General features: G+C 39.0%; 1 protein-coding gene across 1 annotated transcript in view; it reads left to right on the top strand.

Annotated features, from left to right (window-relative positions):
- The window catches only part of LOC124777768 (diacylglycerol kinase eta), a 583415-nt gene that overhangs the window by 465143 nt on the left and 102096 nt on the right, over positions 1-16176 (top strand). The window contains exons 19-21 of the mRNA XM_047253274.1: positions 53-240; positions 536-642; positions 14844-15043. Of these exons, the coding sequence (XP_047109230.1) occupies positions 53-240; positions 536-642; positions 14844-15043 (495 nt within the window). The remainder of the gene's footprint in view (positions 1-52; positions 241-535; positions 643-14843; positions 15044-16176) is intronic.

Raw genomic sequence — 16176 nt, 5'->3', positions numbered from 1 at the left:
TGTTGTTACAACTTTCTGGTAGTTAAACAAAATATTAATATTCTGTTTTCAGTTTCATGGGTGGGACCAATTTTTGGGGTGGGACCAAGGAGGATGACATCTTCCTGGCACCAAGTTTTGATGATCGTATTCTGGAAGTTGTAGCTGTATTTGGTTCAGTTCAGATGGCAGCCTCACGTCTCATCAATTTGCAGCACCATCGTATCGCCCAATGTCATTCAGTCCAGATTAACATATTAGGTCAGCTATTTATTAAGAATTTCTTTGTTTGTGGAATATGATGCAGCTTAGTTTGTTTTAACTTTAAATAAACCCTGCCAAAAATTAGTTACACTCTTGGCCACATGTAACATCCTTTATAAAACATATGACTGTATAAGCTGTGTTGATGAAGCATTATAAAAGTATAATAAAGCTTTACAAAGATTGTCGTATTTTGTTCCATTGCACATTTTATCTATTATTTAAGTTGTCCAAACAGTCTTTATAATCCATATGTCATCTTCTAATTAAATAAGTTCTTTATTATTCTTAGGTGATGAAGGTGTACCTGTACAAGTGGATGGAGAAGCCTGGATTCAACCTCCTGGGATGATAAGGATCATACATAAAAACCGAATGCAAATGCTGTACCGGAACAGGGTAATGTTATTCTTATGTTATGAGTAAATATATTGATTTAAACATTCATCTGCTCCATGCACAGGGAGTGACTAATGAAGAAAGAATATTGTCGAAGGAAGAGGGGCAAACCGTGTGAGACAAGGTCGGGAGATGGGAATGGTGATTGCACAGTAATTAAGTAAATGAAATTTATGAAGTATCAAACAATAGAAAATCCAGGATGGAACTTAACAATATTATGAAAAGGATAGTTGCTACTTGCCAGATAGTGGAGAAGCTGAGTCACACACACACACACACACACACACACACACATGGCTACAGCCTCTGGCAGATAGAACCAGAGACTGTGATCTTGTGTGTGTGATTGTGTGGGTATGTTGCCTATTTTTGACAAAGGCCTTGTTGACTGAAAGCTACCTTTCTAACATTCTTTTTGTTGTGCCTTTCTGCATCTAACATCTCCATTATATGGTGAACAGCAACTTACCTTTTCATAAATTTATTACATATAGTATACAATAGTATACAGCTGCAAAATATTAACATGAATTCTTTACAGACAAATGGAAAAACTGGTAGTAGCCGACCTTGGGGAAGATCACTTTGGATTCCATAGAAATATTGGAACACGTGAGGCAATACTGACCCTACAATTTATCTTAGAAGAAAGATTAAGGAAAAGCAAACCTATGTTTCTAGCATTTGTAGACTTAAAGAAAGCTTGACGATGTTGACTGGAATATTCTCTTTGAAATTCTGAAGGTGGCAGGGGTCAAATACGGGAAATGAAAGGCTATTTACAGTTTGCACAGAAATCAGATGGCAGTTATAAGAGTCGAGGGGTATGAAAGGGAAGCAGTGGTTGGGAAGGGAGTGAGACAGGGTTGTAGACCATCCCCGATGTTATTCAATCTGTACATTGAACAAGCAGTAAAGGAAACAAAAGAAAAATTTGGAGTAGGAATTAAATTCCATGGAGAAGCAAAGAAACTGGAAGAGCAGCTGAATGGAATGGACAGTATCTTGAAAGGAGGATATAATATAAACATAACAAAAGCAAAACGAGGATAATTGAATGTAGTCAAATTAAATCAGGTGATGCTGAGGGAATTAGATTAGGAAATGAGACGCTTAAAGTAGTAGATCAGTTTTGCTATTTGCGGAGCAAAATAAATGATGATGGCCAAAGTAGAGAGGATATAAAATGTAGCCTGACAGTGGCAAGAAAAGATTCCAGAAGAAAAGAAATTTGTTAACATCGAGTGTAGATTTAAGTGTCAGGAAGTCTTTTCTGGAAGTATTTGTATGGAATGTAGCCGTGTATGGAAGTGAAACATGGACAACAAATAGTTTAGACAAGAAGAGAATAGAAGCTTTTGAAATATGGTGCTACAGAAGAATACTGAAGATTAGATGGGCAGATCACATAACTAATGAGGAGGTACTGAATAGAAATGGGAAGAAGAGGAATTTGTGGCACAACATGACTAGAAAAATGGATAGGTTGGTAGGACATGTTCTGAGGCATCAAGGGATCACCAATTTAGTATTGGAGGGCAGCGTGGAGGGTAAGAATCATAGAGGGAGACCAAGAGATGCATATACTAAGCAGTTTCATAAGGATGTGGGTTGCAGTAGGTACTTCAAGATGAAGAGTCTTGCATGGGGTAGGGCGGCATGGAGAGCTGCGTTAGGCCAGTCTCTGGACTGAAAACCACAACAACAACAGTATACAATGGAAGCGATTTGTTTAAGAGAAAATATTGTTGGTGGAGTAAATGATGTTCATTAGTACTTACAACAAATGAGTATATTATTCAGTAATTTCCAGTTACGTAGACTTACTTCCTTTGTTCATTACCATTGAAAATAGTCTAGGCATCTGTTGCGAAGATATTGCAGACTGCAGAGTTCACATCAAATACACACTGCTGGCCATATAACAGTTCTTTTAATTGTGTATATACATTTTGGAAGGAAGAATACCTGATCAAATTTGTTGTGGGTGATGTGCAGGGTTTAAAACTTAGTACACAGAACTGCTGCCTTTGACAGCTACAAAGCTTCAAACGTGGCTGGTTATAAAGTTGATCTGAGCTTGGATAACAGATGTGGGCATGTCATTTCATGCTACTTCAGCTCTGTGCCAGAGTTCACCAATGATAATGACTGTATAATGATGGAGTGCCAGTATCTTGACAACCTATGACCAGATTTTTTAAATGAGTGAGAGATGTGTAAAATGAGCTGGCCAGGGCGACAGCCAAACACCAGGGCAGGAGCTATACACCATCTGTATCGAGGCAGGTCACGGCAGTACAGCCAATGTGCACTATTATGTTATGTTGTTGAAAGATAATGTCATAGAGAACTCAAAGATAAAACACAGCCACTCGCTGCTGTCCAGATTACTGGCTATGCAAACACAGTTGATGTTATTGCCCAATGATACATGATACCATCATGCCATGTGCTGGGCCAGTATGTCAATGATGAATACAATCTGGAAGGCTATTTCTTCTTGGAGCTTCTACAAATGTACATCCATCATGAAGCTGTACATGGAACCAGGATTCATATGAATAGGTGATGTGATGCGACTCGTGTGTCCAGTGTTGTTGAGTGCCTGCCTCTGCTGCTACACCAGTGAAAACTGTAACAATGGTTGCTGGGCTGACAGTTGATGGTGTGCCAGACACTGTCATATTGTCTGATTGGTTACTTGTCTTGCTGCAAACTAGACCATTTCCTCACTCAGCGTACTTAACATGTCTGTTTCATCTGACACAGCCAAACAGTATGTCTGTCCTCTCAGGTGCTAGTCATGTTGGGTCACTGATGTACCACATGGAAATAAACATAGCCCTCCTGAACCCATTGATTCTATGTTTGCACACTTCATGTCAATTTGACATATGTTGCATGCCATCTTCATGGTGTTGTACTTTTAACAGCCAGCAATGTAACAGACATTGCAGTAACATTTTCTTGAGTTTCTTTCTGTGTTGGTTAACAGTGTGTATGCCTTCCAAAACATAACAGATGTGCTGTGAATTGACACAGCGAAAAACCCAAGTATATTCTATCACGTTTTCATGTTACAAAAACCTACATTTCCGTATCATAGCAGTTGCCATATGTACAGAACATTCCACACTCCTCTGTCCTTATGGCATCAGTGTACCAGTAAAACTGTATTGAATCTATGATGAGCACACAGACAGTGTAAAGGCAGATACACAATAAGGAACATCCACAGTGAACCACAACTTCCCACAGCAAACAATTCATAGGCAAGTATAATGTCAGATTCAAAGTAACGTATTGTATAATGGCCAAAATGGCAAGGTGTTATTAGCATTCATTAAATCCATCAATGTATCTGTGTAAACAGCACAGCATTTGTGATAGCAATTCACATGGGCCCAGGAAGCTCTCAGTTAAATGACTGATCACTGTGAAGACTGGCTTATCAGTAATGATGCATTTTCCTTAACTGTAAAATTTATGTATTGTGTAGACAATGTTTTGTGTAGAGATAGATTTTTTAACAGTGAATACTACAGGTTTCTTATGGTGGTCTGCACGTATTGTGTGTTTTCTTGTGCTCTGGAGTAAACCCACTGTTTTCTTACACAAATCAGATGATGGTTGCTTGGAGAGAATTTACTCTCCTTCATCCAGTTTATGTTTCCAAAGAGTGTTGTATATTCCAAGGAAAGTTGTAATTCAGCCTTGTGAGTATCTAAAACCTTTGCAAACAGTAACTTGGTGACAACATTTGGGTTATATGAACCTCATGGAGTATCCATGGTCTGTGTATGAGAGAAGTGTTCATCTTCAACTACTGAACTAATTGGTTGAGTAGTTCACCAAATTAAATACCTTGACAAACATCTTTCCTAATTCCCAAACTTCATAGAAGTTCTCCTGCATACCTTTAGGGACTATCACTCCTTGAAGTAAGGATACTATGGAGAAATCAAGTTCTAGAACAAAACTATACAAAATTGTGGGGAACTGACTGGTGTTTCCTCAATTGTCCATTTACTGTGGCACAATTTGCTAGGCCTGAACTGTACTGTTGTTGTATAAGAAAAACTGCTTCAAGTGGACAGCTCTACTTCATAGCTCTTCAGATACCTAAGAATGAAAAGAAAGGTTCCACTCACAATTATCACCAAAGAAAGTAATGAAACATTTAATCTTAATGCCAAACAATCCTGGAACAGATAAGGAACACATCTCATCGACTGTAAAGAGATTATCATCAAATGCCAATACCAAATTGCAGATGTTTTTAATGACTACTTCTGTTGTAAGGTACTTGGGCTAACAGCAGTGAGATAAAATACATAGTCAGATCAATAAAATATTTAAAATCAGCAGCTATGATAGGCTGTCTCTAAGCATATTAAAAATATGCGTAGACAACATGTCTGATATGATGGCAACAGCAATAAATTATGTAATTGTGTCAGGTAGTTTCTCACTCTAAAAGTAGCACAAGGAACACCAATTTACAAGAAAGGCAATAAATCTAAACTGAAAACTAATGAACAATCTCAATCTCAGCTGAATTTTCTGAGTTAGTTTAGAAAGTTATTTACACTATATTAATGACATCCTTAAGTTAACACAATCTAGTATTTGAAAATCAAAATGGCTTTATGAAAATCAAGTCAACTTGAGTAATTGCAGCACAGTTAATAGACAAAACCATAACTACCATAGAGAACAGTTCCTTGACCTTGAAAAATTATTTGGTTGTGCTAACATCAGTATATTAACTTGACAATAACTGATGGGACATGTGTACTAGAGGAACAGGCTGTGAGTTGCTAAATCCATATATAGCAACAAGAAACAATTTATATTGCTTAAAACAAACAGTGGGTCATTCAAATCCAAAATTACTTAAATCCAATGTGGAGTGTCTCAAGGTTATGTGTTGAGACTCTTCTTTTCTTGATTTATGTTAATGATATGAATTACAGTTCCTCTAATTGTAAAAAAATGTTGTATGCAGATGATGTATTAATTGTGTGCAAACACAAAGGCTGTGGCAGTCTATAGGTGCTGTGGAACAGTGTTACCAACAAATTAGTGAAGATTTCAATAAAAGCCATAAGTGCTTCAAAGACTGCAACAACAGAATTTAACACCAGGAAACAAATATACGAGGGTTATTCCAAAAGTAAGGTCCGATCGGTCGCGAAATGGAAACGACTATGAAAATCCGATAAAGCTTTGCACAGATGTGTTGGGTAGTGTCTCTAGTATAACCCCAGTTAGCATCACGTCGCTCTTCTCATTTCTGAGCTCGCAGTGAGTGCGTAAAGATGTCTAGAAAATAGTGTCTGCCGCCAAGTACGAGGGCCTGGTGAGAAATTTCGCCTGAAGCTATGCAGCCAACATTACATAACTGTCGTGCTGTTTCGTCTTCACGACAATTCTCAGCCGCATTCTGCAGGGGCAATGAAGATGCTCCTGCATCGTTTTCAAATGGAAATGTTAGATTACCCACAATACAGTCCGCAATTGTCTCCCCCTGAGTTTCATCTCTGGTCACATGAACCGCTGTCTTTGAAGACAACATTTTGACACAGACAACGAGGTGTAGGCCAGCGTGGAGAATTGGCGGAAAGCACTGGCAGCTGCCTTCTATGATGAGGCTATTGAAAAGTTGGTACAACGCTATGACAAAAGTCTAAGTCAGAATGGCGACTACGTAGAGAAGTAGCTGAAAGGTGTAGCTAATTGTTACAAGTAAAACATTTCTGATGTTCACTGTGGTTTCAATTTGGCTATCAATCGGACCTTACTTTTGGAATAACCCTCGTATTTTGGTACTAAATTATGCACCAGAAACAAAGTTTAGAAAAAGGAAAAATGGCCAAAATTCTTGGGAATAACAATCCAGGACAAGCTCAAGTGGGATATGCCTATAGCTTTCCCTAGCCTGTAAGCTAGCTAAGAAGATATTTTCCATAAACATGGTTAGCAAATATTGTAAAGATATGTATGTGCTAAAAACTGCACATCATTCATTAGCCTCATCAAATTTGAATTATACAGTAGAAGTATAGGGTTCAACAACAGAACTCACACTAAACACATTACTGACATTGTGAGAAATAGCTGTCAGAATAATTTGTAGTGCCAGAACCAGAGGATGATGTTGCAGCCTGTTTCCAAAATCAGATGTGATTATAATTCCAAAATCAGATGTGATGGAAATGGAAATGTCGTGTGGCTAGGGCCTCCCGTCGGGTAGACCGTTCGCCTGGTGCAGGTCTTTCGATTTGACGCCACTTCGGCGACCTGCGCGTCGATGGGGATGAAATGATGATGATTAGGACAACACAACACCCAGTCCCTGAGCGGAGAAAATTTCCGACCCAGCCGGGAATCGAACCCGGGCCCTTACGATTAACAGTCTGTCACGCTGACCACTCAGCTACGGGGGCGGACATCAGATGTGATTATAAGTATATACAAATTAAAAGTAATATTTTGTGCAAAAACAGTGAATACAAACTTAAACTGTGACCTTCATAGAATAATACTAAACATAAAAATCAAACATCAAGGAAATAAGCAACAGAATAGCATTATACAAAAAAATAAAATAAAATAAAAAAATAAATAAATAAAATCACTACAAGTTAGCCAGCGCCCTTCCTAAAATATCACATCCATTCCTTTCACCAAAATAAAAAACCAACTTCAAATAAATTTAACAGAGCATCCAATTTATTGTCTACATGGGTTCTTCATTTTCATGAAAAATAAATAGAAAAGTTCTGCTTTGTTAGTATTTCAGGCTCATATTATTTGATAATTCACAAGCAATCTAATTATAATAAAAAAATTATAACATTGTTTCTCATGCACACTCTAAGACAAAACAAAATGATGCACCACAAAAGAATTATCTGAATGGGATGGAAATCTGTAGACAGACAAATGATTACAGTTTCAGAAAAATTGGATGATTTAGTCAAGAGAAAGAACTTCACAATTTGAGCAAGTCAATAATGTGTTGGTCCATCTCTGGCCATTATGCAAGCAGTTGTTTGGCTTTACATTTTTGGTAGAGTTGTTGGGTGCCCTCCTGAGGGGTATCATGCCAAATTTTGTCCAGTTGGTGTTTTAGATCATCAAAATTTCAAGCTGCTTTGAGAGCTATACCTAAAATGCTCCAAATATTCCCTGTTGGATGAGATCTGGTGACCATGGTGACCAAGGTAGAGCTTGGCAAACACGAAAACAAGCATTAGAGACTCTCGTCATGTGTGGGCAGGCATTATGTTTCTGGAATGTAAGCCCAGGATGGCTTTTCATGAAGGGCAACAAAATGGAGTGTAGAATATCATTATGTACTGCTGTGCTATACGTGTGCCATGGATGATAGCCAAAGGGACATGGCATTCCAGATCAACACTCCTATTTGTTGGGCCGCATGGTGGGTGACAGGTTGGTATTCCACCACTGTCTGGGGCATTTCCAGATGCATGGTGGGTGGCAGTCAGGTTGGTATTCCACAACTGTCTGGGGCATTTCCAGACACATCTTCACTGATCATCGGGCTCAATTTGAAGTAGGACTCAAAAGTGAAGCCATTTCTACTCTAGTCAGTTAAATCCAGGTCAAATGTGCCTCACACCACTGCAAGCAGACTTGTTCATGTACAGATGTCAAAAGAAGTTGGTGCAAAGGATGACATGAGCTCAGCCTACTTTCTCTGAGCCGACTATTAACGGTTGTTGTGGTGACTGAAGCACCAGTTGCACATTGGGTTGATGATGATGATAGTGAATCCATGGCTTTGAGTGTCACTTTGATGATTGCTCAGTCCTCACATTCAGTCGTTTCTCTGTGTCAACCATTTCCATCTCGACGTGTTCGGCTGTGGTTCACGAATTCCTGTCAACGTCGGCAAATAGTGTCATCACCTCTGAGATGCACACTAAATCCACTAGGAAGAACAGGTCATTAGGATTGTGGAAAGGGCCAAATAAGGTTGGGGTCAGTTTCACCTTCTAATTGTAATTTAATAACACATTTACAACCAAAGCAGCACATAGCCGAACCTTTACCAAATGCAACCCTTTCATGGCTGAAGGCCTCCAAACAAGAAATCTTAAAAAAAATCAACAAGATAAAAATCCAATTAAAATAGCAATAAAATATTTTTTTAAAAAAACCATCTATGACAGCTAGACGGAAAGCCTCAAAGCAAGGTAGATGGAACAAACATATGCAAGGTGCAATACAAATGGCTGAAGGCCACAGTTAAGTTTCAAAATTTTAAAATATATTACCATAGACTTTCAAAGGCAGAAGGCCACAATGTTTAAAAACAAGAAATCTTAAAAATCAACAAGATAAAAATCCAATTAAAAAAAGCAAATTAAAAAAATAAACAAACATATATCACAGCTAAGTGGAAAGCCTCAAGGCAAAGCAGATGGAACAAACATATGCAAGGTGCAATACCAATGGCTGAAGGCCACAATTAAGTTTCAAAATTTTAAAATATATTGCCATAATCTTTTAAAGGTAGAAGGCCACAGTGTTTAAGCTTGAAAAATAATTTTAAGAATAAGGTTGCAAGACTGAAAGCCCACAATTAATTTGCAAAATTTTTAAGAAAAAAAAGACAAAATAACCATAAGCCTTAAATTTTAAGTACCTGAAAACAGATAATTAAACACTGGTGGGAAAGAGAGTAAAGACAATGGCAGTCAGAAGCCTCCAGGGAGGTCATTCGGCCCTCATTCACTTAGGCGAGACAGGTGGTGAGCCCAGCTACACTTGATCCGTCGGAACCCAACCGGGGGACAGCCATGGACCAACTGACACAACGACATGTTTCCCATCAATCAGTACATGAGAACTCAAACACCAAAGGATACAAACGTGATAATCCACTATGGAGTATGTATTAGCTGTCAAAATTACACACCATGTTAGACAGCGACAACAGGTGAGGAAAGGATGCTGCCTGAAATTATGTTAGTGGCCAGGGCAGGCAACTGGAACACGAATGGCCACTAGCCAGAAAATTCCGCTGGTACACTTGAATCTGAAACACGGCAATATAGTTAACTTCACCCAAAAGAACACTGCTTGAATTTACGTCAGTGCCCAGGGCAGGTAACCAGAACACTAATGGCCACAAGGCAGAACATTCCACTGGTGCACTTGAACTGTAGTCAACCAAAATAGTCAATTGCACCGCATGGCGGCTAAATTTCAGCAGTAGAAACACTTGGTGTTGCTCACAGAAAAACCTCCCCAATAGCAAACCACCGAAACAAACCACCACAACATGGATGGCCATGGCTTGAGTAGTTGAAACCACTGCTCAACTTTGACATCCTGGGTTGGTGAACCACGAACATCGTAGCTATCGGACAGCTCCACACATGCTCCAACACTGCGCAGGGACCGCCAGCAGGCCCAGCCGAATGCACCACACAAAGATAACTTCCCTCGTGCGCAACAACCGACCAACTCACCTCAGAATGCCAACAACATCTAAAATTGTCGTCAGTGGAAATAATGCCAAGTACACACACAACCTGACAAACACTTGCACGAAGACCTGAATAATACCCAACAGTAACTAAGCACGCATGAAGACAAATCAGGAGTCGATGCACACACACAGCCGACTCATGAATGATCGGTGAGCCAAAACGCATCCTCCAGTAGGACAACCGACCAATGGTCCACCAAGATTGCGGCCCAGCTCAAGTGATGCGTGGCGGCAATGGTCAGGTGAGCCGTGTTGACGCAGACCCCACTGCTGCTCCAACCCAACTGCACTAGTGCCGCATTGCAGCTCCCTGACTGGCAGGTCCAGAATGCACTCCAGACGCATTCCAACTGAGTGTCAGACCCAAATTCGCAACCCGAACTCAACTACAACAGACAATGACCGGGAAGTAATAGCAGTCAGGCAAAGATACTACGAGATGGGCTATATCGATATACGCTGCTAATGCCGCTCACGGTTAGGCAAAGCAGCAACTCGGTGACTGTAGTAATTTAAATTAACGTAGTGAGGTGGAAATACGTTAAAAACAGGGTGTAAAATACATGACAGCGGGAACACTAGCCATGCACCTCTATTCAAATATCAAGCGATTCGCCAATTACTTCAACTGGCTTTTTTGACCCCAATTACATGTCCTCTCTCAAATACTGACATCTAAGTATATTGTTCATTCACCTGTCTGTGAGGCACAGTTACTATCCAGCTGACTACAAGGAATGAAATTCATGCCCTGTTATCAAAATGTCTGCTGTTTACTATCTTTGCCATCTGTATGATGAAACTGCACTGCAGCATCACACATTCATCCATTGGCTGCCAAAGTTTACAATTTTGCATTGTTCATCAATACCTGTATGATAGCAGTTTGTGGCCAATTTGCATAACTCCTTCATGGTGCATCATTATTTATTTATTTTATTCCTTAGAGTGTTTTGGTAAAATGTAAAATGTATTAGAATGTATAATTTATTGTTTCCAAAGCTGGAGGAAGACTTTGGTGAAAATAATTTTGGTAATGATAAGTGATAAGGTTCAAAATGTTGAAAAAAGTTAATGTAGAGAACAAGTGTAACATTTCAAAAGTGTTGAAATGAAAAAGCTTGTACCAAGGCAAACAAAATAAGCAGATATTGACGGTTTTCATGTACAAAAGTAACTAAAGGCACCTTACAATATATTTCAAGTTAAGTAAGAGCAAATATTTTTTGTACTTTGTATCTTTAATTTCGATACATTCTTTGGAAATGATGATGAATATTACATGAACTAAAACATATGCTGAAGCACCAAAGAAACTGGTATAGGCATGCGCATTCAATTACAGATATATATAAACAGGCAGAATATGGCGCTGTGGGTGGCAGAGCCTATTTAAGACAACTAGTGTATGGTGCAGTTGTTAGATTGGTTACTGCTGCTACAATGGCAGGTTATCAAGATTTAAGTGAGTTTGAACATGGTGTTATAGTCAGCGCATGAACGATGGGACACAGCATCTCTGAGATAGCAGAAGTGCGGATTTTCCCATACGACCATTTCACGAGTGTAGTATGAATGTCACCGGTCCGGAAAAACGTCAAATCTCCAACATCGCTGCGACTGGAAAAAGATCTTGCAAGAATGGGACCAACGACAACTGAAGAGAATTGTTCACCATGACAGAAGTGCAACCCTTCCAAAAATTGCTGCAGATTTCTGTGCTTGGCCATCAAAAAGAATCAGCATGTGAACCATTCAACGAAACATCATCAATATGGGCTTTTGGAGCTGAAGGCCCACTAATGTACCCTTGATGACTGCATGACACAAAGCTTTATGCCTCACCTTGGCCCATCAACACTGATATTGGATTGTTGATGACTGGAAACATGTTGTCTGGTTAGAAGAGTCACGTTTCAAATCGTATCAAGTGGATGGACATGTAAGGATTTAGAGAAAACCTCTTGAATCCTTGGACCCTGCATGTCAGCATGGGAATGTTCTAGCTGCTAGAGGCTCTGTAATGGTGTGATGGCATGTGCAGGTAGAGTGATATATGGGACCCTTGATTTGTCTAGATATGACTCTTACAGGTGACACATACATTGACATCCTGTTTGGTCACCTGCATCCATTTGTGTCCATTGTGCATTCCGGTAGACTTGGGTAATTCTAGCAGGACAATGTGACACCCCACACGTCCAGGATTGCTACAGAGTGGCTCCAGGAACACTCTTCTGAGTTTAAACACTTCTGCTGGCACCAAACTCTCCATACATGAACATTATTGAGCATATCTGGGATGCATTGCAACATGCTGTTCAGAAAAGATCTCCACCCCCTTGTACTCTTGTGGATTTATGGGTAGCCCTGCAGGATTTGTGGTGTCAGTTCCCTTTAGCAATACTTCATACATTAGTCAAGTCCATGCCACGACATGTTGCAGTACTTCTGTGTGCTCGCAGGGGCCCTACACAATGTTAGGCAGGTGTACCAGTTCCTTTGGCTCTTCAGTGCATATTCACCAATGTTACATGATGTCATTTGAACCAGCAATAAAGGTAACGTATCGTTGAAATATCATTCAAACAGACTGACTTTTGATAAGAAAATTACGTAATATTTGCATTGCCTGACAGTGACTGCAAGTGGCATAATTGTTAGAGGGCAAAAGTCTAAAATTGTTGACATATACTAAATAGTAATCAGTTTCATTTCATTGTGTAACAAGTATCTTACTGGTTGAAGCTAGAAATCCAGCTGACCCATGTAAATCACCCTTGAACATCAACCAACTGAGGTGAGGAGAAATGGTATTCAGATCCTATATTGACTATCCATACTCAGGTTTTCATTGTCACTTTGATGGCCTCATCGTCAATAGAATTTTAAATCCTGATGTTTCCTTTCCTTGAGCATAAAGAAGTTTACTGCAGTGAAAGTAGCTTATTGTGTCAAATGAATGCATTGTACTTTTGTCAACTGACACATTCAAATTAAAGATGCAGAGAAAATTGAATGTAATCTCTTGCAGTTTTAAGCATCAAAGTGTCATCATCAGAAATATTGAATCACAGGAAAAGAATAATGAACTTCCAGTTATTTATCAGCTCTGTTGCAATGGTTGGAAGTGGAACTGCTTGCCCAATTTACATTCTAGTATACATACATACATCATCGAGACCTGTTTGAGCTGGGTGTATACACTAGGGTCATACGCAGGCCATGATTTCTTGCCTCATGTGTTGCAACAATACATGAGCATAGGAAGCAGTGTGATAACAAGTATACAAAGTATCATATCTAACTGGAGTGCCCCAGGGAAGTGTGATAGGACCACTATTATTCTCTACATATAAAATGATTTGGTGGACAGGGTTGGCAGCAATCTGGAGTTGTTTGCTGATTATGCTGTGAATACAGTAAGGTGTTGAAGTTGAGTGACTGTAGGAAGATACAAGATGACTTAGACAAAATTTCTAGTTGGTGTGATGAATGGCAGCTAGCTCTAAATGAGAAAAATGTAAGTTGATGCAGATGAGTAGGAAAAATAAACCTTTAATGTTTGGACACGACATTACTAATGTCGTGCTTGATGCAGTCATGTCATTAAAATATCTGGACATAACATTGCAAAGCAATATGAAATGGAATGAGCATGTGAGGCTTGTGGTAGGAAAGGCAAACGGTCAGCTTCAGCTTATTGGGAGAATTCTAGAAAAATGTGATTCATCTGTAATGGAGATTGCATGTAGGATATTAGTGTGACCTATTCTCGAGTACTGCTCAAGTGTTTGAGATCTGCACCAGATCGGACTAAAGGAAGACGTCAAAGCAATTCAGAGGCAGGCTGCTAGATTTGTTACTGGTAGGTTCAAACAACACACAAGTATTACATAGGTGCTTTGGAAACTCAAATAGGAATCCCAGGAGGGAAAGCGACATTCTTTTCGTGGACCACTATTGAGAAAATTTAGAGAACCGGGATTTGAAGTTGACTGCAGAACAATTCTGTTGCCTGTAACATACATTTCCTGTAAGAACCATAAAGATAAGATACGACAAATTAGGGCTCATGAGGAGGCATGTAAATAGTCATTTTTTCCTTGTTCTGTTTGTGAATGGAACAGAAAAGGAAATGACTAGCAGTGATATGGCGTACTTTGCATCAAGTGCAGTAAGGTGGATTGCTGAGTATCAGGGTAGATATATATGTAGAAGTAGATGATGGATGCTTGCATGCTGATTCATATTAACAACAGTTACGAATAAGATGTTTTCAGTCAGTAACATGTTAAAATCATTATTCTTATTTTATGTGAATTCTTAGGGCCTGTTTAAAATGAACATTTTAAATGCAAGGCATTATGCTTGTCAAAAGATCTAAATATGACTGAATTGTTTAAGTTTAATTTACTAACAGTTATTTGAAACTGTGTTGCTTTGAAATAAATTAGTTTTTGAAACCTTCATTTGTAGTATGATAGGGGAATTTTACTGCTTTACAGGGAACTGAAATTTAAGAACATTGTTTCACTTTTTTGTGGAAGTCTAACATATAAATTCTTTCCTTAATGGCACCAATCACATAGGAACTTCTCCTATAATGCATAAAAATTTTCATGCACTTATTTACAGTGCAGATCCTTGCACCCTGTTCTTTTAACAGGCACTGGAAACATCACTGCGCACATGGGAAGAAAAACAACGACAGATGACGCATTCTCAGTCTGCACACTCACAGACACAGCCTGTCCATGGACCTGCACAAGCTATGGGACCGTCTATCCCCAGTCGCCTCTCACCCTTCAGTCCTCAAGAAAACCAGTTGCTGCTAAGTTTTATTGAATCAACTACAACTGTTGTCAAGTAAGTGATCTGATAGTGTATGTAAGTTTGTAGAAAAATCATACTAACTAATTTTTGGAAAATTCTCCAGATAAGAACATTTGTATTTGCCTTTCTTGCCCTTGATTCTGTTCTTTGTTTCTAAGTATTCTCTGTCTTGTCCCTCTTCTATGTATATTTTTTGTCTCTGCAGTCTTATTTTCCTTTTAGTTGGTTTCTCTGCCACTTGTAACTTTCTGTTTTTACATGTATAAAATAAAAGAATGCTTCAAAAGGTCACTCCTATTATAATTTAACAGAATACTTGGACTCAAGAAGATAAATTTTACATAACAGTAGTATTTGTGTTAGGTGGATCCTAATTTTGTGAGTGTAAAACAATGGAAACTCTAGGTCAGGGTGTGAACAATGTAGGAAAAGACAGATTGCTAGTTACGATAAAGAAGACATGTCAAGTTGCAGACAGGCACAATTAAAAGACACCTACATAAAGCTTTTGGCCATAGTCTTCATCAGTAAAAGATGCATGACCGCCAATTCCAGCATCCGGCCCAAGGTGTTGGAGTTCGCAGTCATGTGTGTGAAGTGTGCTTGCTTGTGTGTGTGAATGGTGTGTGTGTGTGTGTGTGTGTGTGTGTGTGTGTGTGTGTGTTTTACTGATGATGACAATGGCCAAAAGCTTTATGTAAGTGTCTTTTAATTGTGCCTGTCTGAAACTTGACATGTCTTCTTTATGGTAATAGCAATCTGTCTTTTCCTACATGGTTAATTTTGCCAGTATATACACAGCTGATAGTGGTCCGTGTAAATTTACATAGATAATTTGTTTGAAATATTTGGTTATAACATTAGGTGAGCAGTATAGGAGGAGGATCAGTGACTTCTTTTAAAGAAGCTGTATTTCTCTTAAGATACTCATGTAAAGTAACGTGGAAGTAAGTATCATAATCATAAGTTTGAATAGATTATCAGTAGTCATAATTCGTTGTAAGTGTGTTTTACAGAAGTAGGCAGTGGCTGCCTCTGCCTGTCAATGTACAGGGTGGGGCAAATAAAAGTGGTCCAGAGAGCTGAGTTCCAGGGTACAAAGAAACACAGCAGAAGAAAAGAATCACAGTACTAACCTGACTAAAGCAGATGTTGAAAGTGACCAC

The sequence above is a fragment of the Schistocerca piceifrons genome, chromosome 2 (genome assembly GCF_021461385.2).
Source record: "Schistocerca piceifrons isolate TAMUIC-IGC-003096 chromosome 2, iqSchPice1.1, whole genome shotgun sequence".
Lineage (NCBI taxonomy): Eukaryota > Metazoa > Arthropoda > Insecta > Orthoptera > Acrididae > Schistocerca > Schistocerca piceifrons.
This window is presented reverse-complemented; position numbering and strand designations above follow the sequence as displayed.